Source organism: Pelodiscus sinensis, chromosome 10, assembly GCF_052426305.1.
Source record: "Pelodiscus sinensis isolate ZL-2025 chromosome 10, ASM5242630v1, whole genome shotgun sequence".
Classification (NCBI taxonomy): Eukaryota; Metazoa; Chordata; order Testudines; family Trionychidae; genus Pelodiscus; species Pelodiscus sinensis.
Genome location: NC_143061.1, coordinates 15833681 through 15860822, shown reverse-complemented (window position 1 = coordinate 15860822; position 27142 = coordinate 15833681). Strand labels below are relative to the sequence as shown.

General features: G+C 41.6%; 1 protein-coding gene across 6 annotated transcripts in view; it reads left to right on the top strand.

The window, feature by feature from the left end:
- The window catches only part of FNDC3B (fibronectin type III domain containing 3B), a 392858-nt gene that overhangs the window by 341405 nt on the left and 24311 nt on the right, over nucleotides 1-27142 (top strand). For all 6 annotated transcript variants that reach the window (XM_075937961.2, XM_075937956.2, XM_075937959.2 and 3 more), the window contains 2 exons: nucleotides 16431-16597; nucleotides 22609-22736. In XM_075937961.2, the coding sequence (XP_075794076.2) occupies nucleotides 16431-16597; nucleotides 22609-22736 (295 nt within the window). The remainder of the gene's footprint in view (nucleotides 1-16430; nucleotides 16598-22608; nucleotides 22737-27142) is intronic.

Below are 27142 nucleotides of genomic sequence, written 5' to 3'. Positions count from 1 at the left end.
AAATAATGGCTTGCTGTGTAGACACACACTCTGTTATTTCTAAATAACATCAGTTATTCCAAAATCATGCTGCTGAGTAGACATAACCTCAGCTATGGCAGCTGTTCTTTCTGAGAGCTCTCAGAGCTACCACTTCTTCTGACTGCAAATCACCTTTCTTTCTCCAGGGAAGAAGTGTCAAAAGAGTTTCACAAGCCTACAAACTGTCATTCCTGATGACCACAGATAACTGCCCACACTTGAATCAGTATAAGCAATGGCCAGTTGTAGGGAACAAAAACTGGTGGTCCCCCGCCAAGCTGCCCATAAAATAAGCTTCATCGGCGTCTATAAAATGCCTTGATAATAGAGTATACAAAAGAGAAAAATATGATCGTGCAGCTCTCTGAGCTCCCTATTCCCAAATTTCATAGTCTATGTTCAGAGTCAGGATAACCACACATAACTTATTTTTCCTGTGTGCCCTTTTCCTGTTTTATTTCATATCTCTCCTTTGACTTTTTATGTAAATGGAAATCATAACCGTTGTATTAGCTTACAATGCTTAATTTACCTGTCAGTGGAAGGGCAGGTGAATAAACATCTCTTGTCTGACAGAAAACCTTGGTACAGATTTCTCAAACATATTTTCAGTATACATAGATAACTCGCATCTGTCCATACTTCTCACCATGATATTAATGATCTGTGTAACAGCAGCTTTTATTTAAAACTTCAAATGACATTCTTTGGTGAACCAGAATGTACATACCCAAATCAGGACGTTGATGTAACTCGCTTACCAGTTGTCATTTAAGGAGTACCTGGGCTCACAGAAAGCTTGAAAGCTTGTCTCTCCAGAAGTTGGTCCAATAAAAGATATTACTTCACCCACCTTGTGTCTCTACATAAAGTAATAGTCAGCAAGTGCTCTTTAGTGTGTCTTGGTCATTAAGTATAATTCTTGGCTCTTCTATGGCAATAATGAAGCTGAACAGTTAATTTGTTGCTGAGTAAATGCTATGTTGATTTCAAGACATGATGAAGCAAGATACTTAGAAATCTTTTTGCACTGATAAATGTTGTGGCTTGAAAAGGTGTGCCTATCATGAATGTACCTGCTACATCTCTCATTTGTTCTTCATTATGTGACATTTAGCAAGATCAGATTAGCAACTCTTGTCTTCTCTGTGTTGTGCTGCCTTCAGTGGAAATGAAGAAAAGTCAGTTTCTGGCAAGCATAGTACATTGTGATCATTGAGAGCACTTGTCCTGTATGTGAGGACAATTTTACAGCTTTTAATGAGGAATAATGTTTCAGGGATTTGGGTGTTAGCTTGGAACTTAAGCAGAGTTTTTTTACTCTGTAGGAGACTTCCTGTGTAATATTAAGAAACTCGTGTCCCTGTACCTCATTTCCCCATCATTAAAATAATATAATAGCACTTCCCTAATTCACAGGGGTTTTGTGATGATAAATACTAGGGATGTAAAAGAGCAGTCAAATAGTCGACTACCTCGATAAGCCTAAACTGATCAGGTAGTCAGATTGACCACACACACACAGAGAGAGACACACACACACACACATACATACACTTTCTCTCTCTCTCTCTCTCTCCATTTTTCTTCCTCAGTCACTTGCTCTTTCCTACCCCCGTACAGTGGCTGGGGTACAGGCTCTGGAGTGGGACCATGGATGAGTGGGTTGCAGTTTAAATCAGGGCTGAGGACGAAGGGTTCAGAGTGCAGCTCAGGATTGGGGCAGAGGATGCGAACTTTGAGGTGAGGCTGGGAGTCAGAGGTTTGGAGTTCAGGAGGGCCTCTGGACTGAAGTAGGGATGCCAGGGAGTTCAGGGTGCAGGCTCCAATTGCATGGTGCTTACCTTGGATGGCTCCCAGAAGCGGCCAGCATGTCCCAGCTCCTAGGCAGAGAGACCGGGGGCTCTGTGCACTGCCCATTCCTACAGGCACTGTGCCTGCAGCTCCTATTGACCACAGTTCCTGACCAATGGGAGCTTTAGAACTGACTCCTAGGGCAAGGGCAGCATGTGAAGCCTTCCTTGTTGCCTCTGTACCCTAGGAGCCTGCCTTCGCCCCATTGCATCACGGCCTGGCGTTTAGTGTCGCAGGCAGTAGTGCTGACTGGAGCCACATGGGGCTTTTTGATTGCGCTACCCTATTTTGTATGTTCCTTTAAAATAAACAAGATGGTATGAAAGACAATACCAGACTGCATTAATTTCTGCTTCCAACTAGAACATCTCCAGGGTCTTGAACTTTGACTAGCTGTTCAGGTCAAAAAGGAATAACATTACACTGGTGGCTCACATACTTAACAAGAGCCAGTCCAGAAGTGACAGAATAAACAAATCCATTGATTGCAGGTTACTCTGTTAGTAATTTCTATGTTTCTTTTAGCAATGATACAGACAGTAATAAAAACAATTTTTATATCATTGTGTGGGTAGATAAATCCACTAGAATATGAAATGAACTTTAGGAATCATTTGTAAATGTGTTTTGAAAGGGAATCATTAGCAAGGATGGTGTGACAGAGTGTCGGGCAATAGCAGCTGATCCAGCACTGGTTGCTGCAGCTCCAGCTAGTTGATCTAACGCTGTGGTTTTCAACCAGTGGTCCGTAGACCTAAAGGGGCCAGCAGACTGATTTCCAAAGGGGAAATTGCAAATGGGCAATAAGTAATGCTTTTTAAAAATCTACGGTTTAAGTTTTCAGCTAAAAGACCACTGGCTATTCAGTGGCCAAGTGAACCAATGGGACTATAAGGGCTTGTCTACACCAGAAGATTAGCTGGAATTACTGTTGTAGAATAACTGTTCCAGAATGGCTTCGCATGTGGATTCTCTTATTCTGGAATAACTATTGTTCTTTACATTTACTCCCTATTTTACTCTGGAATAATTTCCCCATGTGGGTAAGTGCTAAGATAAGTTAAACCAGGCCCACACTCCACCTGCACGCCACTCAGAAAAGCGGTTGCTAGACCATTTCTTTTTCAAAACTGTGAGCCGGAGGGGGGACGAGGTGGGAAGGCTTCAAGTGCTGCCTCTGCCCCCAGCACAATCCCACCAGCCAGTTTCTGACCAGAAACCAGTCAATGGGAGCTGCCTGTTTGAATAAACACACACACCCTCTCTGGGCCCTAGTTATTCACACATGCACATGGCCCTGCAGCCTGTATAGGGGCGGGGCAGGCAGGCAGGCTGCCTCAGAAACATGCTGGGCTGCTGGCCGGGAGTCAGCCAGGTAAGTCTCCTGACCAGAGCCCGCCTCTGGCATCCCAGCCCCTGTCTCCCCCAACTCTCTGCCCCCAACTCCTGTCTCCTTATCTCATGTAACCCAAACCCTCTTCCCCCTCCCAGAACCTGCATCCCAGTCCCCTGCCCCAGGTCCCAACCCAGACCCCTGCACCCCAGGTGACAGCCCCTTCCTGTCCTAGGTCACAACCAAACTCTTGCACTCCAGTACAGTGACCCAGGTCACAACTGCCTCCTTCACCCAAATTCCCTCCTGCACCTCAATCCCTTACTTCAAGCTCCCTTCTGCACCCAACCTCCATCCCAGACCCAGCACTTCCTCCACCTTACCAAATTCTTGGAGTGGCTCCCCATCAAAAATTATTGCCCACCCTGAGTTAAACTGTAGTACATTTATTGTAAACTATACATGGGTAAATGGATAAGTAGAACATCAGTAGAAGTAGTTTGCTTTACAAATATACAAACATGATAGGTGTGTGTATTGACCCATTACAAAAATTTTACTAGATAATCGGTATTTGCACTGTTCAAGGGCTATATATTCTTTAGCAAATGGAAAATGCATAATTCATCATAAAATAGTATTCACCTCACTTCTGTAAACTGTGCTTATGCAATGACAATATATGTTATTTGCATTATGTATTTCCATTGGTATGGATTCTGGAATTAAATGCCCAGTGTTTCCCAGAAAATGTGCATGCTCCATCATGGTACACTTGAACCTATTTAATCTAGCAACCCTGGGGAACAGAGCCACTTCCTCCTCCCCCTACCAGGGTCCACACCATGGGTGTTCTCAGATTAGGGGCACCTGGAGTACAGAGTTTCCAGTATAATTAGAGTCTGTGAGTGAAAACTGACTCTTCTGAAGTTGTTTGCCATTGACTTAATTGGTCTGGAACTTCACCCTATGGCTTTCTTATGATACTGCATCATATCTAATTGCAAACATTAGTTAAATGCTGTAGAAAGACTTGCACACAAAAGAGCCTTTGTAATCTTTTAGTCAACCTAACACGATCTCTGTAGAAAGTAGCAATCTGTTACTCTCAGAGAGTATACCATGGGGTATATGGGTAACTCAACACTTTTGCAAACAGTAATTACTAAATACTAGAGTTGTTTCAGAAAGTAAAACTCATATGCTTATCCTACCTCTGTTGATGGTGTGTTCCTGTAACGGAATTGACACATCACTGACATGCCTCCTGCTGGTCATGTTAGGAATTGCAGATACTGATTAACACGGTTACCCCGTGAGACCTATCTTCTCCACACATTCTCTCGAAGCATAGAGGGACTGTATTGTTATAAGTGTTGTGGTCAGATTTCAGTAACATAGTCCTCAATGAAAGAATAGAATAGAATAGAATAGAATAGAATAGAATAGAATAGAATAGAATATCTGTCTACTAAGAAATGTCCAGTGTTCTTCTACAGCATGTCATCTTTCAAATAAAATCTGTTTTCACTACCCATAATGCACATGAGGGAGAATAGAAGTACTGTAGAAATAGATAGGCACATAGAAATGCAATTCTAAACATGTTCATTTGCAGCAATTATGATTTACATCCAATTTACTGAGTTGTAAAATTTTATTCAAAATATACTAATAGCTAAATGAGCATTAGTGCAAAAAATGCATGAAAGAGTCTCAGAGCTGGAAAAGATTATCCTAAAAGGAAATTCATAATTAAGCCTGAGAAATGTGGCACTTTCCTGTTTTGTCTGCAGTACCTAAACTTGACAGGAAGTTAACATTTAGAAAATCTTTATGGTCACACGCATCCAATACTGCTTCTGTACTTATCCATTGCACAGATCGCTGTTATATGGAGTACATTTTTGTTAGGACAGTGTCTAAAGCCTCCAATCGGGATTGGGGTTCTTTCTGTTGATATTGTACAAACACCGAAAAGATGAGACCCTTGCTCTGAAGATCTTATCATTTCACCTCTATTTCCTTTCTTTTCTTGCTTTTAGTCACAACTTTAATATTATTTCAGTGGATGTAAGTTGTTTACGTTGTCTCACCTGATGAGACAAAGGGAGGGGAGAGAGAAAGGAGTGTTACACATCTAAGGGAAAATGTTCTTTATACTGAATTAGGATTCTTCTGAGGTACAGGATGAGCTGCTTCCCCAAGGGTTATCTCAGAGAATCCCTAATTTAATACATTTCTGTTACTGAGCTAAATAGAATTCAACACACAGGATCAAATTCTGCTTTCAGTCTCACTGGTATACAGCTTTAGTAACTCCAGGGATTTCAGTGGTGTAACTCAGTATGCTGGTATAACTGGGTGTGAATAAGCATAGACTGTAGCCCACACTCCACTGTAACATGATGAAAGATGGTTTCTATGCATCTGCAGTAGCCAAATATGAAAGATAATATCCTGTCCATTTCAAAACAAATTTTTTATTCAAAATACTTACTAGCTCCAGATACGAGTGAGGGGCAAATAGGCTGAATTGTTCCCTAATGTGTTTCCATTTTAGTTAGCCTTAGATTCACTCTGCTGAAGTTGGTATGCTAGAAATCAACTTCGTTTCTGAATGAGCTTGTCTGTATGGACTATGGAGAACCATATTTCAGTCAACAATTATGAACCTGGCAGGCTGAATAGATTTAATTACAAGGATTGCCGTCATGTTAGGAATATAACTACAAGTATGAAGAATTACAGAAGAAAATTCACATATGCATATTATAAGTCATATTATAAGTCATTGAGTGTTATCAAATGTTAGTGAAACAATAGTGTAGTAAGTTTGTTGTAATTTATTTCTGTTATTAATTCATGTATGGCCATTAGAGACCAGGTTATTGATGAGCTGATATACCTATTATCTCTAAAGGTAACAGTGTTGCTGTAATGTGCTTAGACTGTGTAAGACATTTGACATGGTACAGCATGACAGCAATGAAAAATCTAGAATGATATAAAGGGAACACATTAAAAACTGTCTGATGGGTCTCAAAGTATCATAGGGAATCATCATTGAGTCAGTGTGTTTTAAGTGGGATCCTGCAGATATTTGTTCTTGACCCTGCATTATTTAATATTTTTAACAATGGACATGGAAAAAATATGAAATCATCACTGACGAAGTTTGCAGATGGTGCAAAAATTGGAAGAATGGTAAATAATTAAGAGGAGAGGTCACTGAAACAGAGTTATCTTGATGACTTGGTAAATTGTATTCAGGGAAACAGTATATGCTTTAATATGGGCAAATGTAAACCTGTATATCAAGGAACAAAGAATGTAGGCCATACCTTGGGAGGTTATAACTCTGGAGAAAAATTGTGGGCCCTGGAAGCAGGATGTTCTTGACTTATAGAACAGAAATTATTTTACCTTTCTTCTTGGCATTGATGCAGACACTGTTGGAATACTGTGTCCAGTTTTGGAATCCACAATGCAAGAAGAACAGTGATAGATTGGAAAGAGTTCAGAGAAGAGCCATGAGAATGAATAAAGGATTAGAAAACATGTCAAGAAGATCTCTCAGAGTAGCTTAACAGACACAGGGTTAAGGAGTGGTTTGATCACAGTCTGTAAGAACCTACGTGGGGAATAATTATTTGATAATGGGATGTTCATTCTACCAGAGAAAGGCATAACAAAATCCAGTGACGAGAAGTTGAAATGGTAGATAGTTTGGAAGTAAGGCATATAATTTTAACAGTGAGGGTAGCTAACCATGGGTCTTTAGCAAGGGGGGGGTGGATTCTCCATCACTGACAGTTTTTAAAATTAAGATTGGCATTTTTTTTAAGATACGCTGTAGGTCAAAAGGAATTGTTTTGGGGAGGTTCTATGCCAGGGGTCAGCAATGTACAGCACGTGTGCCACAAGTGGCATGCAAGTTGATTTTCAGTGGTACATGCAATGAACGGGCTCCCCCTCATTCTCCCCTCCACACACACAATGGGGTGCCCATGCTAGCAATCCAACATTATGTCCTCCCACAAGATTGGAGCCAGCACCCTCCCCACTGGAAAAGCCGGAGTGGAGCCCAGGGCAGGAGATCAAGCAAGGCGCGTGGTGGAGAGAGCCCCTCCCTCTCTCCTGGGAGAGCAATGTGGCCCAAGGCAGAAGGGTTAAAATCTGGGCATGCCACTTCGGAAAGGTTGCCAACCCCTGTTCTGTGCCCTACATTATAATAGGAAGTCAGCCTAGGTGATCACAGTGTCCCTTTCCAGCCTTGGAATCTGTGAATCGTTGCCTAAATATCTTGTTTCCTTTCACATCTGTAATGCTACTCTTTAACAGAGAGCTGGAATCGCCATTTCATCCACCACTAGCACGCAGAGCCCTGGTTTCCATTCTCTGCCCACTTCTTACCTAGTCAGAGCTCCCACTGGATTCTAGTGGGAGGTTTGCTTGCATAGAGGCTGTAGGCTGTTTGTCATTAAAATAGACTGGCTAATGGTACATGAAAGAGAGAGCCTCACTATCTCTAAGTCTTTTTAATCCAATGGTTCTGAAATAGGGAAATAAAAGTAAAATAAATCTGCTCTAGCTTTCTGAAAGCCTCAGTAGGAAGATGTTTGTTAAAATAACACCTGCCCTCCATTAGGGTGAATCATACTTCTGGTGCATCATCTCAGGAGAGGGAGAACGATGTTTTCTCACATCAGAGGGAAGATGATGTTCATCTGAAGACTGGAAGGGGGTAAATCTCCAGACCAAGTGTGTCTAGAAATAAGCAGGATTTGTTGTCGTTCATGATAAAGGAATGTGAGTGAGGAAGCACTTCATGGTGGTGGAAGTCTAGAGGTGGGAGTCATGTAGGTGGGGACAGGTCCTAAATTCATGTGATATGGTTTAGCACCATTGGCTCAGCTGCATCCATTTAGATCATTTGAGAATCTGATCTCTATTTTTCCAATACAAGCCCTGCAAAGAACTTGATGTTCTCCCTATATGCCACCTCACAGTGGTGTAGAACTGCTGATGGAGGGAGGAAAATCACATAAACAGATTAGAGTTGATGTGTTCAGTAAACAGAGTAGAGGAGCTATCTATAAAAAAAAGTGGGAGGCAGGGGTGGAAATTGTACAGAAAACAAGGTCATTTTTACTGTTGTGATAATCCTGCTTTATTAAGCTATTAACCACCGCTGATTCATAAAATTCATGAACCTTGCTTTTAAATTAGGCAGTTGCTGGTGTTGTGGAGAAAAAAGCCTCAGGTTGCCAGGTTAAATTTCTCTTCAGCCCATTGATATAGCAGATCACCATATTTTGCAGCAAGATAGTAAAGCATCATTCAGGCTTCTATTTATGCCATTGTATTTTGCTCAGGATTGCTGTCTGATTTAGTGCACTGCACTGGAATTTTCTTTTCAGTGAAGTTGTTGGGGGCAGTAAAATGTGTTTTAAAAATCTAAGCAAAACCCAAAGAGGAACCACTGTGGTGAGGACTTGTGAATGAAGGCAGAGGCACGTTCATAATCCTCTGTTTGATTGGGAGGGCTTGGAGTGAGGGTAATAAAATAGCTGTGACATACATGCCATTTCCCAGAAAGAGTTTTATTGAAGAGAAAAGAATATTGATGAGAAAATCGGAGCAATGACCTCTCGAAGCAATCTTTCTAGAACACCCTGTTCTCTCTCTCCATCTGTGTAAATAAATACATGATTTCTGTTTGACAGAATGTCAGGGAGAATCATTCAAGCTCCTACGGTAAGAAGGAGAGCACATTTTCTGGGGAATGTCTCCTTCACTAGAGCAAGTCACTTTTGTTTTCAGGTTTTGGTACCTGAGTGGGAGAGGGAGTACTACTTCACATTAAAAGGTAGTGTTAATACAAACAGTGTATTCTTGCATGGTGTGACCTTAACACGGTGTAAACACTGCTGATGGGATCTTTTACTGAACTGTTGGACAAAATGTCAGCAAGATTGACCCCTGTGGGGGTGAGGAAAGCCTCATGGAAACAGAAGTTTCTCAAAACCCACAGAATAATTTTTGGGTTCACATAGAGGGTCCACTCAACAGAGTGATTTTTTTCCTCTCTAATTTAAACCTACATTTATTCTACAGCATTTACATTCTTCCATCTAATTTATAACCCACATGGGGCAACATTCATAACTAAGCCAATCTGAGTTAAATGTCCAGCTTTTCAGATGAACATGCTTCACTAATATTCAAAAGAACTTTCCCTTGAGTGAAAGCAAACTTGTAGTTCTCCTGGGTACGTGCATATAGTCATTTAGGACTATAAATTGGTTAAAATCAATCTCTGGAATTGTGCATTCAGTGCTTATATGAGTTTCCCATCTCTTGTGACGAGGTCATCAAATAGCATAAATTTTTTAGATCTCTGTTTTGTTTATTAAGTATGTTTTCAGAAGCCAATTTGCATTTTAATTGCTTTTGTTTAAATGAGAAATCTTCATCAAAAAGCAAAAGCCAGGGGTATTTTTCGGCGCCTGATGATGATGGTGATTGGTGGTGCTTGGAGGCATCCAGGAAGAAAGATTCACTGCTCAGGGCTGTTTCTCTATCCAAGGGAAGGTAGATAAGTGGGCAGAGGTGAGAAGAAGGGGAAGAACAGAAAGATTTTTTTTATATCCAGATCACCTCCATTCTAGACAGGCAGTCAGATGGGCCCGGGGCTCTTCCCTCATGCATAGGGGGCTACGCGGAAGAAGGCATGAAAAGCATTGCACAAGAAGAGATATGAGCAGACAAAGGTTGGAATATCAGGAATAAAGATGAAAGGAGGTAAGATGAAGCTCACCAAGGAGGACAGGCTGGGAGTGGCTGAGATAGGCAAAGCTCAAGAATATTAATATTATATGAATCTTAATATTATATTAAACTAGCTATAGATTTTAAAAGTGTTAATTAGCAACAGTCAGAATGAAAACAAGATAATCCTATATTTAATCATCATTAACTGGCTGTATGATACAGGATACAATACAGTGTGTGACTTGTGGATTCATGGAATAGCTTACAATGCAGGGTGTAGCATGATTCCAAATATATGCAATCCAGTGCCATCCTTACCCAGTGAATACTCTCCTAGGCATTCTCCTAAGAGTCTTGCCTGAGTAGGGACTGCAAGACATGTCTCATGGATATTAAAAGCTTTAGTGCCAAGTGGAAAATACCCTGCTTTTAAATGTAATGAAGACTTCTCAAGGAATACAAAGTGCCTACTGCAGGCTCTAATAGAATTCTACATCATTATCAAGAAGTCAGCTGTGTTTTGAACTTTAAATGTTTGTAATCAAGATGAAATGTTTTCATTTCGTCAATCACAATATGCATCTTCCAACATAATTAAGATCCATTATTGTCATTGAAGACGCTACCGCTAATTGAATCTGATTGACTTAATAAAGCATCCTGTTTTCCTCTCAGTCATCTTCATAAGAAAGGATGGCACACATTAAAGGTTTAAATGTGTTACCATTACAGTGTTGTGTTTTGCACTGAGGATGCGGTTTCTTCCTGGAATGCATTTTGCTCTCGCTGACAGATGTATCTTGAGATAAAGAGGGTGAGAGAGCAAATGGAAAAATTATGCCTATTTCCAAATGTCAGAGAGGGCTCAATCCTTGCTGCTCTGCCGCGAAGCCTTCTGGCTGTGGGAGGTCTGTATAGCCTACTCCACCCACTTGGAAGTGACCTTTGTACCGAGTACAGAACCAGTTGATGGACCACCTCAGACATTTCTTTACTCACGAGGTCGATCCAACTGTATATGATACACTCAGTCTTCCAGAGGTGGGGATTTCCCCAGATGGACTTCTTTGCAACCAGGGAAGTGTCCCCAATTTCGCCCATTCAGGAAGCTCAGCCGTGGGTCCTTGGCTGATGCCTTCCTGACTCCGTAGTCAGGGAGCTTGTTGTACATGTTTCCTCCTTTCCCACTGGTTCACAGGGTGCTCCTTAAGATGCACAAGGACAGGGCAAACCTCATTCTTGTAGCCACTGAGGGAGCGTGTCATCTTTGATACCACATGGTGTTACAGATGTCCTTTTGTCCTCCGATTGCACTGTCCATCCTGACGGATCTCTACATGCAGGATCACCTGCTTCACCCGGCCCTTCCTTCCCTCCATCTAACAACCTGGAGGCTTCGTGGCTGAATCCTCAAGGAGCAGACATGCTCAAAGCAGGTACAACATGTGCTTCTCAGCAGTTGCAAGCCTTCTACCAGATTTATGTATGTGGTTAAGAGAAAACAGTTCACGTACTGGTGTTTGCACCATTGTCTTGAGCCCATATCCACTTCTATACCACAGGAGCTTGGCTGCATTGTATCCCTTAAGGACCAGGGCCTGGCGACCTTGTACCTCAGGGTTCTCCTAGCCATCATATCAGTGTTCCATCCCAGGGAAGCCTGCTACCATGTCTTTGCAAGTTGAGTGTTTCTTCAAAAGGTTGGACAGGCTCCATCCCCTGGCTGGGCACCTGGTTCTAGATTGGGATCTCAATTTGGTCTTCTCAGGCTATGTCCAGACTGCAGCTTTTTGTTGGAAAAAGGTACGCAAATTGCTCACCTTTTTCTGATTTTTTTTTTTGGAAGAGGCTTTTCCAAAATTTGGCCCATCTACACAGGGCCAAATTTCGGAAAACCCTCCTCTTTCAGAAGAATCCTTCTTCCTCATGAAACGAGGAAGACGGGGCTTCTGAAAGAGCGTGTCTGCTCTTCCACAAAAAATGTCGGGAGAGCAGACGCGTTCCCTTGCCGTAGTCTAGACATATCCTCAGTTTATATAGGACCAACCTTCAAATCCTTAGCTGCATGGTCTCTTCTATATCTCTCCTGTAAGGTGGCCTGTGGGGTAGCCATCGCCTTGGCCCAGCTTGTTTCAGAGCTTTGTGCCCTGATGTCTGAACCTCCGTACATAGTCTTTCATAAAGGACAAGGCTCAGCTCAAGCCCCACTGACCTTTTCTTCTGAAAGCGGTGTCCAGCTTCCATGCCAACCAGAATAGTTTCCTGCCGTCTTCGAGCCAAAACCCTATAAAACTTTCCAGGAGCAACAGCTGCAGTCCCTTGACATCAGAACAGCCCTCACCTTCTATATCAATTGCACCAAGCCCTTCTGGAAATCGACACAGCTCTTCATCACCATGGTGGAGCACATGAAAAGGCTACTGGTGTTGTCACAACACATTTCTTCCTGGATCATGTCCTGTATCTGGACGTGCTGTGACATAGCCAAGATTCTTCTATCTCTGATGTCACACTCAGCCCGGGTGTGAGCCTCCTCGGCAGCCTTTCTTGCCTGTGTTCCTCTACAGAGTCACAACGTGGTCATCAGTCTACATCTTCACCCCACAATATGCCATCATGCACCAATCAAAGCACGTCATTTGGGTGGGGACAGCGACCCCTCCTCCTGGGGTAAGGCTTGTAAATCACCCATATGTAATTGATATGAGCAGGCACTGAAAGAAGAAAAATCAGTTACTCACCTTTGTATCTGTTGTTTTTCTAGATGTGTTGCTCATATTTATTCCATACCCACCTTCCTTTCCCTCTGTCAGAATAGTCAGCAAGAAGAAACAGTGGGGCAGTCAGGTCAGCAGAGTCATATCGCCAAATGGCTGACCCAATAGATAGCTGCTTGGGTTAAAAGCTTTCAACAATCATGCATGCAGCATAGACACACCTAACTGGAATAGATATGAGCAACACATCTTGAAGAACAACAAATACAAAGGTGAGTAATCTTTTCAAACCTTAAGGATAATGAGGTGAAAATGAATAGCCAACGTGGATTTGTCCAGAACAAATCACATCAAACCAGTCTAATTTCCTTCGTAAACAGGGTAACTGGTATAGAGGATAAGGGGGCAAGAACTAACTTGATACATCAGGAACAACAATGGCACCTTTGAGACTAACAAAAATATATATTATATCATGAGCTTTTGTGGACAAAACCTACTTTTACCCATGAAAGCTCATGATACTATATATATTTATGTTAGTCTCTAACGTGCCACGGGACTACTCGTTTTTAAAGTTACAGACTAACAAGGCTACCCTCTCAATCTTTGATACATCAGGACTTTAATAAGGCTTTTGACACAGTTCATATCATAGTCATAAGAAAATATGTATAGATGAAATTCCTATAATGTGGTTTCATAACTGATAGAAAGACCATCCTTCCTATGTTGGATACAAACAAAATTAGGCATATTTACTATGCCCATTGTTCTCTGCACACACCATTCATCATCAGTGTTAAGTAAGCAAAGCCATGTGGTATTCTTTCTGCTCCCTGAATGGCTGACTGAAACATTGTTAAACTGTGCGAAGACTTGACTTGTGCCATGAAAACTAGTGCAGATACACCGTTACCTAGATAGTTGCAACATGTTCTCTTGTCACAAACAACATTGGGGAAGCAAATGCTGAGGGTCTCTGCCTTCCTGAGGGAGAGGGAAGACTTAGCCCACAGCATGGGCAGGCTAGTCAATAAAGCAGAGTAGATCACTTGTCAAACAGAGTAGTTCCTCTAACTTAAATTTCAGCACAAATGTTAGTGCTTTTACTAAATCATTTCTGAGTGGCACAACAAAATCTTCACTTTGGGATTTCTTGCCTTTATTTGAAAGATCGTATTGTGAACTACACAATCTAGCTCGCCTTGGGGGTAATGCAAGGTTATGCTGTGTCATGGGCATCTCTAGAAGGCATTGTGCTCCAGCAAGCCCAACACCTACCCCCACAGCTCCCCGGCATGCAGGAGAGTGGTACTCTGCCTCCAGCTTGCCATCTACGTTTCTTGGATTGGTAAAAGCAAAATCCATTTTGAGCATTTAATATAAAACTACTGTGACAACAGGGTATTTCCTGGCCATTTGAAACTTTCCATTACTGTCCGAAACAAAGGCAATCCCACCTGAAAACATAAATGTCTAAAGTTGACTAGAAGTGCAACTTCTCTTTAACTTACCCTTACATATACACCTTACCCTTCCTCTTCAAAAATTCCTTTTCAAAACAGAAAGTGGCTGAAACAGAAATACATCTTAATCTGATCTCTTCTAAACTCTTCATAATTTGTGAGTATTGACTTAGAATTTACAATCAAAGTGAAGGGTCATTAAAGCTTTATGGGAGTATTAAACCTAATTAGTCCTCAAAGTATGATTCAGCCATTTTGAATTCCCTAAGCATTTTTTATTACAGATTATTCTTGACCTCAGTTTGAGCTTTTTACTTCTGTGAATTTGTACCATAATTTAACGTGAATTAGTTTCTGTCCCCTGAGAGCTAATGTCACAAGTCCTTTTGTTGTAAAATCCCTGAATTATTCTGTAAAGATTGAACAAAGCCAAAAGGGCCAGGAAATATTATTCCTAACAGAACTATAGATTTAGGAGAGGGGACAGCAAAAGGAATAATTTTGTCTGGGTTCCAGTGGTGCCAAATCATCTAAAATAGTTGGGTATTTGCATATATTAAACCATCAGAAGACTACCTGAGCCACAGTGGAGAATATTTTATAGTCCTATAAATTCAGGGTCCATGCAGAAAGTAATCAGCAGTGTTCTCCAACTGAGAATTAAGGACCATTTGCTGCAAGAGGCTGAACATGTCCTGTGATATGATACATACCTTCAGTTCCCATTCTGCTCAGCCCTTTTTTGGGTAAGGACCTTATAGAATACATAAAGAGCTAGAAATCACTTCTGATATATGACTGTTATTCACATGTTCTCTAGTGAAGACAGTAATGTAAACTGGAATTCAAGTTCTCTCTGGTTAGCAACTCATTATGTATGATGTGTTTGGCACAGGCAGAGCCAGCGTTTTGGAGATCCCTGTGTAGCACTATTTCCTTTTAGAGTTCTTGCCGTCCCCCAAGCTGTCTTCTGTACCTGAAACAATTGACAGCCTCTATCATTCCCACAAATCACTTTTTAAAACCAGGGATGTTAAATTGTGGGTATCTGACTGATCATGTAGTCCATTTAATTTGTATTGACTACCCAATTAGTCAATAAGGGATGCTATGCAGAGCTGCAGTGGGGGTAGCTCCGGGAGCCAGCTCGATCCGGGACTGAGCAGTCCTGGCTCATGCCAGCTTCAGGAGCCACCCACTCTGTGGCTCTGCATTTTAAGTGTAGCAAGAGCCACCAGGCTCTTACTATATTTAAAATGCAGAGAGGTAGCATCCTGGACCAGCGCAAGCTGGGACTCCTCAGTCCGGGCTCGCGCTGAGTCCAGTAGTCCCTATTCGTGCCAGACAACCCTATCCACCGTGAACAGGGGCTGCTGCTGGAGCAGCCTCCATTCGCAGTGGCCAGGGCTGGCTGCGGGCAGGTGCTGCTCCAGCAGCAGCCTCTGTCCATGGGGTCATGGGGCCATGATGGTTTTTTGGTTTTTTTTGAGGGGGTGATTTCGGTATTTTTTTATTAAACCATCTGGCAACCCTAGAAGTTCTGTAAATTATCATCACTGCATCGGTGTTCAGTAGAGTCAGTTACACCTCAGGAATGGAGGTTGTTCATAAGTCTGAAATGTTCATAACTCTGAACAAAATGTTATGGTTGTTCTTTCAAAAGTTTATAACTAAACATTGATTTGATACTTTGAAGCTTTACTATGCAGAAGAAAAATGCTGCTTTCCCTTTATTATTTTTTTAGTAGTTTACATTTAACATAGTTCTGTACTGGATTTGGGGGTTTTTTTGTTTTGTTTTTTATTGTTGGGCTCTGCTGAGGGTGTCTCTGCTGCTGCCTGAGTTTGTATGTTTGGTCCCAAATGACATGGAGTGGCTGGTTGATCAGTTAGTAATTCTGGTGATAACTGTGAGGGTTTACTGTTCGAAATCAAGGTGTATGGTAAAGTAAACTTTATTCATTTTGATTAAGTTGCTAGTATGCAACTTATAGAATATGTTTTTTCCAAAAATAATTACTTTGCAAGATACAGGATTATTTGCAAAAGATACATTAAACTGTTGGTTTTCCTAATATCTAATAAATGTATTATATATTCTTGTTTATTAATTTTTATAATTACAGTATAATTTTTATAATCTGCAGTTCTTCAGAGTATGGATGGTTGGGTATGAAAATCTTATATGCATATAACATTCAGAAAAGCTGCTGCTGCCACAAGTGTAACTAATTTTTTTCTCTCTTTGCTGGTTTTTAGATTTACTCCAATTTACAGGGGACCAAGTCACACCTACAAGGTACAAAGGCTGACAGAATCTACTTGCTACACATTTAGAATAAAGGCAGTAAATGATGCTGGGGAAGGGCCATTCTCAGAAATATGTACCTTCTGCACAACCAAATCTGTCCCACCTACCATCAAAGGTATGAATTAATGATGAGGGTCTGATGCATGTTCTGTGTGGGAGGGGAAAGGCATAGTTGTTGACTAGTTACATAACTTTCCAATAAATTGTGGTAGAAAATTAAATTGTCAGCAAAGAAAATTCCATATAAACCTGATCTATATCTATATAATAGCATTTCCATGAAATATTGTTACATGAAATATTATAATGAGGAGCATAACACATGAGGATGTGTATAAAGGTATGCATATGGTACTTAAACTAATCAAGTTACATGTTGTTCTCTAATTATGAAAATGCACTCAACACTCCAGAATTTCGTTTTCCTTTACTGTATAAAACTCTCATTAGCATTTCATGTGCACAAGAAGACAGATTATCCCTGCCTGCATAGCCTGATTTAAGTTTGTCTTCCATAAGAAATAAGAAGAGTACATTCAAACTAAATTCTGTCATTAAAACACATTAAGTGTGATATAAAACTATCTCACTTTACAGCACCTTTCAAGAATGTTGTACTACCAAGAAGATACAGGAGCCAAATATAATTTTACATTAGATGAACTGAGTTGACTTTAGATGACAGGCTGACTTTTTAGTAGGGATCTAAAATCCCAGTTAATTAGTTAACCAGTAAAATGATACATTTACACTCTCAGGCTACATCTACACTGCAGCCTTTTGTCTGCAGAGACAATGCAAATGAAGTGCTCATTAGCATTTGTCACGCTGTCATCTGGCTCTTTCCTCCTGCTCCAGGACGGGGTGGGGCCTGCTCTGCAGAGCCAGGGCTGGGCAGCCAGCACACGCGGCACGCTGGGGGCCAGGCTACACCGCACTGTTCTCCATAGTCTGTGTGCAGGTTCAGGGAGCCCCTTCCCCAGCATTCCACTGCGCCCAGCCGGGCTGAAGCCAGCCCTGAGCAGGCCCAGGCTCTGCCTGCCCCAGCCCCAGAGCCACTGCCTGCAGGCAAAAGGTTGGGTCGAGCAGGGAAAAGACTCTCCCTCCCCCCACCTCTCCTCCCCATTGCTGCTCCCGAGGGGATGCAAGTCCCAGCACTGCTGTCCTGCCAGTGAGTGCACTGGGGCAGAGGGATTTGGGGGCAGAAGGAGGTGAAGGAGGATGTGGGTGCAGGATGGAAGAGGGCACGTGTTGCACTGACAGGGTGATGCAGGGGATCAGGCAGCGGGGGGGGGGGGGGTCATGAGGCTGAGGAGAGCAAGGCTGTAGAATGGGGAAGATGTGAGGTGGGGGGTAAAGTTTTACATTGCAGAAGCTGCGCTTTCCTTTACTCCCCACTTATTTGCCTCCCTCCCCAACTAGCTATTTGGCTGCATTTTCACCCTTTCACCTTTTCTGCATTACTCCCCCAACACCCTCCCGCCCCCAGCTCCCTCTAGTACTCCCACTCCACACCTTCTCCTGCTGCCTTCCAGACCCTGCCCTCCTCACCCCATCCTGCACCCCACCTCCCACCCAAACCCTGCATCCCTATCCCCACTCACTGGTAGCCCTGTCCCGCACACTGAACCTCTCATGTTTGTCCCCACCCCAGAGCCTAAGGGGGTCCTGCAAAATCCACTAAATCCTGAACCCCAGAAAAGTAAATCTAGGCTATGAGAAGTCTTGAACCTCAGTCCTCCCTTTCCCTTCTCCTCACCCTGCGGTGCCTAGAGTACCAGAAGAATGAGATGTCTCAGTTGGGGGCCACAACAGTGAGGGTTGGGGGCTTTGGGAGCAGGTTTTTGCTTCTCCCTTGTGTGGTCCCTGATTGATCTTTCTGTGGGTCAGTGGACCCCGAACCAAAACAGGTTCCCCACCCCTGCCGTAAATAAAGAAAACATTGAAACCTTTTGTGTTGGACAGAAATTAATATTTTACTTTATTTAAAATGAAGTTTGATAAACTAACATGAGAAAGTTAAAACGCTTAATCTGTTTAATAATTTAAATTAAAGTGTTTTCTCTAGCTGCAGCACTAGCAAAATGGCTCAGATGTAATTAACGGTGAGTTTCCATTAGCAACAGGTAGTCCGTGGAAGGATTTGGAAAAGGCAGGGCCTCAAGTAAGAGGAGGGGTGTTAGAGAAGGGATGGAGTAGATCCTGGCTTGCCCTGACATTTAAAAAGTGATCTTGGGTGTGAAAAGGTTGGAGACCACTGGCATACGAGTGCCGTAGTGCAGGTATTCTGTCGCTTTACATTTAGCTGTGTGAAGTTCAGTGGTTGTATTACAGGCTGTATTTTAGTAGAATCAGGCTTATACCAGGAATGTGCTGTTTTACCTACATTATTTAATATTCTAACCAGGGCAACTAGTGAGGGATCAGAAGGGAGCCTCTGGCTATGAGAACACCCCCAAGCCAAAGGAAGGCCGGGTCAATCCCCACACCGCCCCAGGCCCTGCCTTCCCCCTCCTTCTGCCCCTCTCTCACACACTCACCAGCTCGCTCCGGGAAAGTAGAGTGAACTGGGGTCTGTGTTGCTCCACTTCCCATGCCATTGCTGGAGAGCTCAGGAGGCACTAGACCCCTGCTGCAGGTGTTAGGGCCTTCCACCCCGAATAGTCTCCTCCAAAGCCCGGAGACAATGGCCTTGCCAGCTGCTGGCCACCCCCTTGCTCCATCTGATGTGTCCAGTGTAGGTGGCAGAGGGGCATTGCTGGCATATGAGAGCATATATCACATTAATAGATGTGCAGATGAATGAGCCTTTGATGGTATGACTGATGTGGTTAGGTCCTGTGATGGTATCTCAAGGGTAGATGCGTGGACAGAGTTGGCAACCATTTTTTTTCCCCCACAAATGAGACACTTAGACATTCCTGGCAAGTTGCAATCTTGCACCTTATGAGAACAAGATCATTGCAGTGTTGGGGACACCCCCAACCAGCAGAAAAAGTTATTCTTTTTCAGAAGTTTTGTAGGAGTGAGGTGAACGAGAGGCGAGAGCAAGGCCAACTACAAATGAGATTCGAAGATGCAATTGTGGTGGATTTAAGAATCCTAAACCCACCCGTATTGACTCTTGCCAAAGGAAGACTTGCAAGGGACTGTTCAAGAGGGAAGTCCATGTGCATATCACTGTGGCTACATCATACCATGTGAACGAGCAGCATTGCCCTTTATCCTGTCATCAAATGTTTCTGCTTCTCATTGTGAATGTTATAAATGGCACTCACAAGATACTTGCTTAAGGAAGAGAACATCTGCTCTAATATACTTCAAGTAAAGATCTTTCATGGTTATATGACACCATCAAAAGGAAATTTAGAAGGAAAAATACTTCAACCACCCAGTTTAAATGAATGGACTTGAAAAGGAACTATATAAACATCTACAGTGAATTCTAGCAGAAGCCACTTAATGCTTTAGTATTGTATCTCCAAACAGCTAATGTCTTTACTGATAACCCAGGAATCTATAAAATCTCTTTATGGGAATTCCCCATTGGTTTTGGACTCTACTGTAGTTTTGAAGCTCTGTTTCTGTGACCGAAAGCTGAGATGTAAATTCTATATATTCTGCTGTCCCATATCCAAAATACAATTGGCTCAGAACTCCATTTTTCATCTGAATGAAAGACTACCTTTCTGCCTAGATTGTCAGTATTAGTTTGGGCATGGTTCATGTTCTGAACTGATTGTGAATAGAAACGATATTCCAGAAATGGTGGGAGCAGGCGAGGGTGTCAGGGCCATAACTAAATGTTGGGATACTGGGAGTGGTAAACCCCAAACACTGTAGCTGCAGACACTGTAACAGGAAAGTGATGCTGGATCAAAAAGAGATGAATCCTGTTGCTGGATCAAAAAGAGATGAATCCTTTTTGACTTCCTGCAATGTCCAGAGTCATTTAACAAAGAGGATCCATTGTTTTCCTGATTTTAACAAAGAAATGTTTGAGGCCAGGTTTTGTTCTGCATTTGGCAGACAGAAACCTAAGTGCATGTGAAGGGTACCAGCTCAGAAGAAGGTTTCCATTCTCAGTCTCTCCAAGTAGGCAGATGTTGGTTTGAGAAACAAATGTATATATTTATGTTTGGATATGAATATAATGGATAAGGCCCTTCTGAGTGGCAATGGATTAGTTTAGGGTTGGTGTAATTTACACAGCAGCAGTAGCAGCACCGGTTTCTTTGACGGCTTCTCATGTTTCTCTATTTCCATAAGGTTGGAAAATGTGTTGCTTTTAATGCGCACGTGTTCTTGCATGAGGTGAAAGCTCCCTGATGTGTATTGCAGTATGTGTCATTCTCTTCACCCTCACGGTTTCACTTTTCAGCCGTATGCTCCTTCTATCCAACAAACAGCAAGGTTGTTATCATCTGGCTTCTGCTGCAGTTGTTTTGTTGTCATCAGGAGACAGATGCTCAGGGGTACATGCGAACATATTGCCATCATTCAAAGCTCTCTTGACCTGCCAGTTTGCTATTGCTGATGGGCACAGAGTGATATCTCGTGGCTTTCAGATGATGAGTGATCATTTTGTGAGAGACCCAGCATTTCAGCTGCTGACAAAATATATTTTCCTGAATGCTGGCACAGGCACTGAACCAAAACCTCACATCTGTTCCCTGAAACTTGGAGGGTCAGGTCAGGGCTTGTTTATGAATCCCTGTATTTGAACCTATCCATATGATTTTGTTTCCAGGTTGAATTCAAACCATCCAATAAGACAACTACTAAAGTGCAATCCTGGCTTTTCAGAATTCGGTAGCAAAAACTCTCATTGACTACCGAATTCTCTGTTGCAGAGAATCTTTCAAATTTATCTTCCTCCTTCACCCACTCCATTGCTATCCTTGCCTTCCTAAGCAAAATAATTGATGAGGAGTATAAGCAAGCTTTAACAATTGTCTTCTACCCACATCCTGATGCCCTCACAAGTGTACCATGCTACAGAGATTCTGATAAGTGATCAATCACTCAATAATTGACCTGTTCTTTTCATTTCATCTGAAACAGCTGCTGGTGGGCACTGTTGTAAGATGGGATACTGGGCTACATGGGCCATTGGTCTGAACTGGAATGATCATTCTTATGTTCTTAGAGATTTCTCCAGTAGCTACATAGATGCAGCTCGTTGGTGTTACAGAATTCCATGGAAAGTCATCTTGCTGAAAGAAGTCATCTCATTGCTTTCCACTTGAAAAAGACAATGGCTACCATTACAGTTGGCTTATGACGTTCCAAGGATACACTCACACTACATTTCTGTAGGGTGTGTGTCTGAGCGTGCATGTATCTGTGTGCACGTGCGCGCATGCATTGAGGGGAATGGAGTCTCATTTAGACCTTGTATTGGCCTTAAAAGTCAGAAACCAATTCTGAATTTACCTTGATTCAGATTAAAGGCCACTTCGTGCACTTCTTACTCCATCAAAACTACCTCTGAAGTAAATGGGAATTGTGCCTGATTACAGGGTCTAGTTCAAAATTTACAAAAAGCTAGTGTATAGTTGTTACTTTTAATACTTTAGTTACATAAACAAAAGACAGGACTATGCAGCACTTTAAACACTAACAAGATGGTTTATTAGATGATGAGCTTTCGTGGGCCAGACCCACTTCCTCAGATCAAATTGTGTTTTTCTTCTAAAGTGCTGCATAGTCCTGTTTTTTGTTCCAGCAAGACCAGACTAACTCGGCTACCTCTCTATTACTATTCTTAGTTACATAAACACATTCCAGTTTCTCAGTGACAGTAAACCTTGAAATTCAAAAAGCTAAAGCTTTATAACTTTTAAAACATAAATTGTGAACATCATATGTCAGGGCTACAAAGTAAATATCCCTAAATCAAACTATAATTTATAAAGTTCTCAAGCAGCATTTTTCTTACTTTGCCTATCTGTAAATTTCAGTTATTATTATTGATGGCAACATTTTTCTTCAGTTTGCTTGTGTACAGTGAAATTGACATTTGCCAATATTTAGTGATGAAAATCTAATCATTCAAAGCCTATTTATAATTTTTGCAATGTCACGGCATGAATTTGTGTCTAACATGCAAGAATTTTATTACAGCTCCTCGAGTGACACAGTTGGAAGGAAATGTCTGTGAAATCACATGGGAAATGGTCCCCCCTATGAAAGGAGACCCTGTCAGTTACGTGTTGCAGGTACTGGTTGGAAGAGAATCTGAATATAAACAGGTAGGAAATCAGACTGACTTTTAAGTTTGCTAAACAATAATACGATGGGGATTTGCTTGCTCTCACCCCCAGCTTTACTTTTATTGGGATCTGAGTTTCAAAATATGAAAGGTTATTACACTCTGGAGGATAATCATAGAAAGTGGTATGTGTTACATTTCTGCTCTGATTAAATCATGAAGCAATCTCTTTCAGGCCAGACAATATTGGCTTATCTTTAAGTAATATTTTTAAGGTAAAAAGGTTCCTGTTGAGTTTTAATACTCCTGTGCTTACGAAAAAAATTAAAAAACAGTGAATAGTCTTGTAGCACCTTAGAGACTAACAAAAATTTTAGGTGGTATCATTAGCTTTCCTGAGCACAACCCACTTCTTCAGATGTTAGAGTTGAAGTAATTTTGCAAGCCTCTTACTCTTAAATGCCATTTGTGGGTCATTTAACAAAAAAAAAAAAGAAAGAAAGAAAAAAAAAAGCTGGAATAATGAAATAATTAGAATATTTGAGTACATGGACCAGATAGAAGATAGTTACTGCTTGCACCTATTGTGTTTGGCTCTGCTTCATATGAGCCTTGATTAGAGCTAGAACCTAGATCAAAAACAAAAGGGAGATTGTGGCCTCTAACCACAAGCCCTAAGGGAAGGGCTGCTGCAGAGCCAACACAGAAGGATCCCAAGATGGGGTGCCTCATCAGACACTAGTATAATATAAATAATACTTTTACTGATGTCTGATGAACTGAAGTACCATAACGTTCCTCCAAGAAAATAATGCAGATGCATGGATGTTGTTTTCCGTTATCCTCTTCTTCACTACATGAATATATTAGGGCATGAATTTAAACGCAGTTAAGCCAGTTTCTTACTGTAAAGATTAGGATAAACTTAAAAAACAACAAATGGTCTGGTAGCACTTTATAGACTAACAAAACATGTAGATGGTGGTATGAGCTTTTGTGGGCACAGCCTAGAGTGAGACTTTTGTCCGGGACAGATTACTTCACAGCTGCCTTCTGGGTGGGGTTTCTTGCACTTCCCTCTGAAGAGGACAACTGGCTAAATGGACCATAGTTCTAATCCACCCTGATACTGCCTATGTTCTTACGGCAGATTTCAAAACATTCTGGATTTTCAATGGTTATGTATCTTTTTTGGAAAATGCAGTTTACACAACTATTTCACTCCTGCTTAGGTTCTTATTGTGCCTACCACCTTCATATCCAAGTGTCCCTGCTGCTTTGCTCTGACTTCTTTTGTTTTTTTATTACCTGGTGGATAACACAGAAATGCAACATAATTAAAAAGTGTACTAAGTTTTAGGAAATGCGTCTGTAGGTTGTACTTGCATCATAAAAATGCCATTATTTGCTCCACATCCTTTTTTTTTTTAGCATTGCTTCAGAGCAAATATTTTATTTAAAAACATACACACAGGGTACATATTGTATCAAACAAGATATTCCCATGTGCTTTAAAGGGTTAAAATCAACATCCTGGCTTCCACAGAGTGGTGGTAGGGTGAATTAGTGCAGCTCAGTGAATTCTCAGGGAGCTAGTGAAGCTCACTGAATACCTGGGCTGTGTTTTCTTGGCAAGCTATTCCACTTAGTGGCTCGCCACCTTCTCATTAACTTAATTTCCCAAGAGGTTTTAAGATATAGCCCTATCTAGAGCATTAGAAAACACTCAGCTCAGAATTTCAAAATGTCTGGATCACCTTTATGGGGAGTAGGAGACAATATGTAACTTCTTGTTCCAGTGCAGTGTTTGATGTATTAAATCCCAACCGTCAAGGCTGGAAGCATAAGAAAACAGCAATAAAAGAAACTGGAAGATTCTTTTAGGAGTCTTGTGCTTAAGGTTATCATTTCTCATAAATATAACAAAGACAAAATGAAGAGTTCTTGAACCTTTGAAACATTTAGCTGTTGTGCTCACAGCTGACTCACTGGAAAGAGCTCCTGGCACTGACATTTTCCAACTTTGAATTCAGTAATGGGAAGTGGCACAAAGCAGTGAATAATAAAGTGGATTCCACCCTCTTAATGACAGAAAAAAAACCTCTCTGTTTAAAACAGTTTACTCTCATCATAAATGCTGCATGACATTTACATTTACATTAGTAATCTTGTTTAAGCATTCTCATAAATGCAGTAAACTGGTGTGTGTGAATGCTTCTAATTCCAGAGGAATACTATAAAAAAAGTTTTGTAAACTGCTTGGAAGATCCACTGATGAAAGGTTTGATAGAAGTGCAGGCTGAAAAATATACCCACCAAAAGAAAATATGCCTGAATGATCAGGTGCTTATGGACAGTTCCCAATGCATTTTCCAAGAACTTTGGACAATGGCAGAGGTGGGAGGGAGATCAGTAACCTGTATTAAATGGATTTGTGGCTCGCTGGTAGCCATATGCAACAAACCACAAATACTGTTTCTGCTTATCTTGCTCCTTTTTTAAAGGTAGTTATTGAAGCCAGCACTATACATTTCAGGGCTCACTCTGTCCAAATGCCATGGGATACAGATAAGTGGGGAGTAAACGCACAGAGAAATGTGTTGCAGTTTTCTGATTCTGGGTCTGATTTTGTACCAGCCCCAGCATAGATGAGACCAGTTTCAGGGCTCTAATTTATGCCAGTTGGTTATGGGCTATAAGCAACATTCTTCCAGGCAGAAACTCAGAACAGAACGCATTCTCCACATGCCCCCTACGCTAGGGACTGCAAGAGTTTGGCGTAGGAACTGACTATACTACTTTTGGGCCTGTTGTGATGCTCCCATGCTGGGGAATCTCCAGCTGGCAGACCTTACAGTTTTCCAGACTCTTGGTGCTGCCTGAGTTGCAAAAAGGGACTGGATTACAGAGGAAATGTTGATCTGTGGCATTTGCTTACTTAAGGGTGGGGGGAGGAAATGGAGATCTGGTGGCATGTGGCGATACAACAGAAGCAGACTGGTCTTTCCCTGTAGAAGTGTGTGTTACTGTGTGAAGAATTGTTGATGAATGATATAATGACTATAAAATACTCTGCTACAATACATAGCCGTGTTCCAGGATATGCAATTAAATATCACTTTAGAAATTTCAAAGAGGAGTTGCTAATTGTCTTTGTGAATTATTGTGGGATTTTATTTATTCCATGCTACTTGTTTAGAGAATCAGGTCTTGAAATACAGTTAGTGATTCACATAGGAAAGGAGCAGCATTATTTTCCAGCTCTCTTAGCGCTTGTGTTAATATCTCAAAATTGTTTTAGGCACTAAGCTATTTTGGCCTCAGTAGACAACACAGAGGTAGAAATGCCAGCAGGCAGTCCACACTGTGTTTCTCACTGTGCATAGTGGCATTGGAGTTGTATCTGTGGTAGATATCCCTGTAAACCTCATTGGAGTCAAGGCCATAGAGTCCCTCTGGCTCATAAAACTCCATCACATGTGGCTGTGGCATATAGCAAAGGCTCTCATTTTCCCTCCCAGACACTGAGTAGTTATTTTAGTATCTCTAGCAGAGGGAATGTTTTGTTGTTACCTGTTTAGACAGTCTGCTACTTCCCCTCACGCACTGGCAGGATAAGAGTGGCCGAAGCCTATCTCCCTCACCACCACTACCTGTTCCCTCAACACACTGGCCAGCGCAGTTAAACTAGTGCAGAAGTGGAATTAATCTGTTCCTAAGAAAGGCCTGGAGTAGCTTACTTTCCCTTTTGAGCAAAGGAGAAGTAAGACTCTGCTCCAGGTGCAGCCTAACTCCACCTTTCTCTTTCCCCAGGGGAAAAGCGACATGCTGGCCTGCAGAGCCCACAGTAGGATCATTGATTGTGTTTGCTATTTAGGTCACCGTTAAAGAAAAATCCCCCCCACAGTCATGACTTACAGTAATAATCAGGGTTGGTGTATAGGTAATAGATAGTTATAGTAGAAATCCATTTTTCATTCCCTTCAAAACAGGCATATGTGTTCTAAAACCGCTTTTTAGCAGTAACAAACAGATTGAAGTCAGTTCAACCAACCAAAAGCAAAAACTGTTCCCCTGTGATAAATCAGTCAGTAACTGTCAGTTGTCAGGAGCTCACTCTATTTGCAGCAATCTTTGGGCAGCAATTTAAGACTAGTGCTGAACATCTTAATTGGGAAAGCGTGTTACAGGTCCATGGGACAGGATCTCTCTCATTGGAGGCAATTGATTTATTTCAGATGAACGTATCTAGGTGGTAACTTGGAACATCTTTGTTCATTTAACTTTACGCTGAAGCACTTATTTTTTTATGACAAAAATAGAGAAAATGTGTGTGTGTGTGTGTGTGGTATTTAGAAATACTTTTTTCTAGAACAGAACTAACCAACATAAAGGATTGATCTGCAAAACACTTAGGCCTAGTGTTTAGGTGTCTAACTCCTTTGT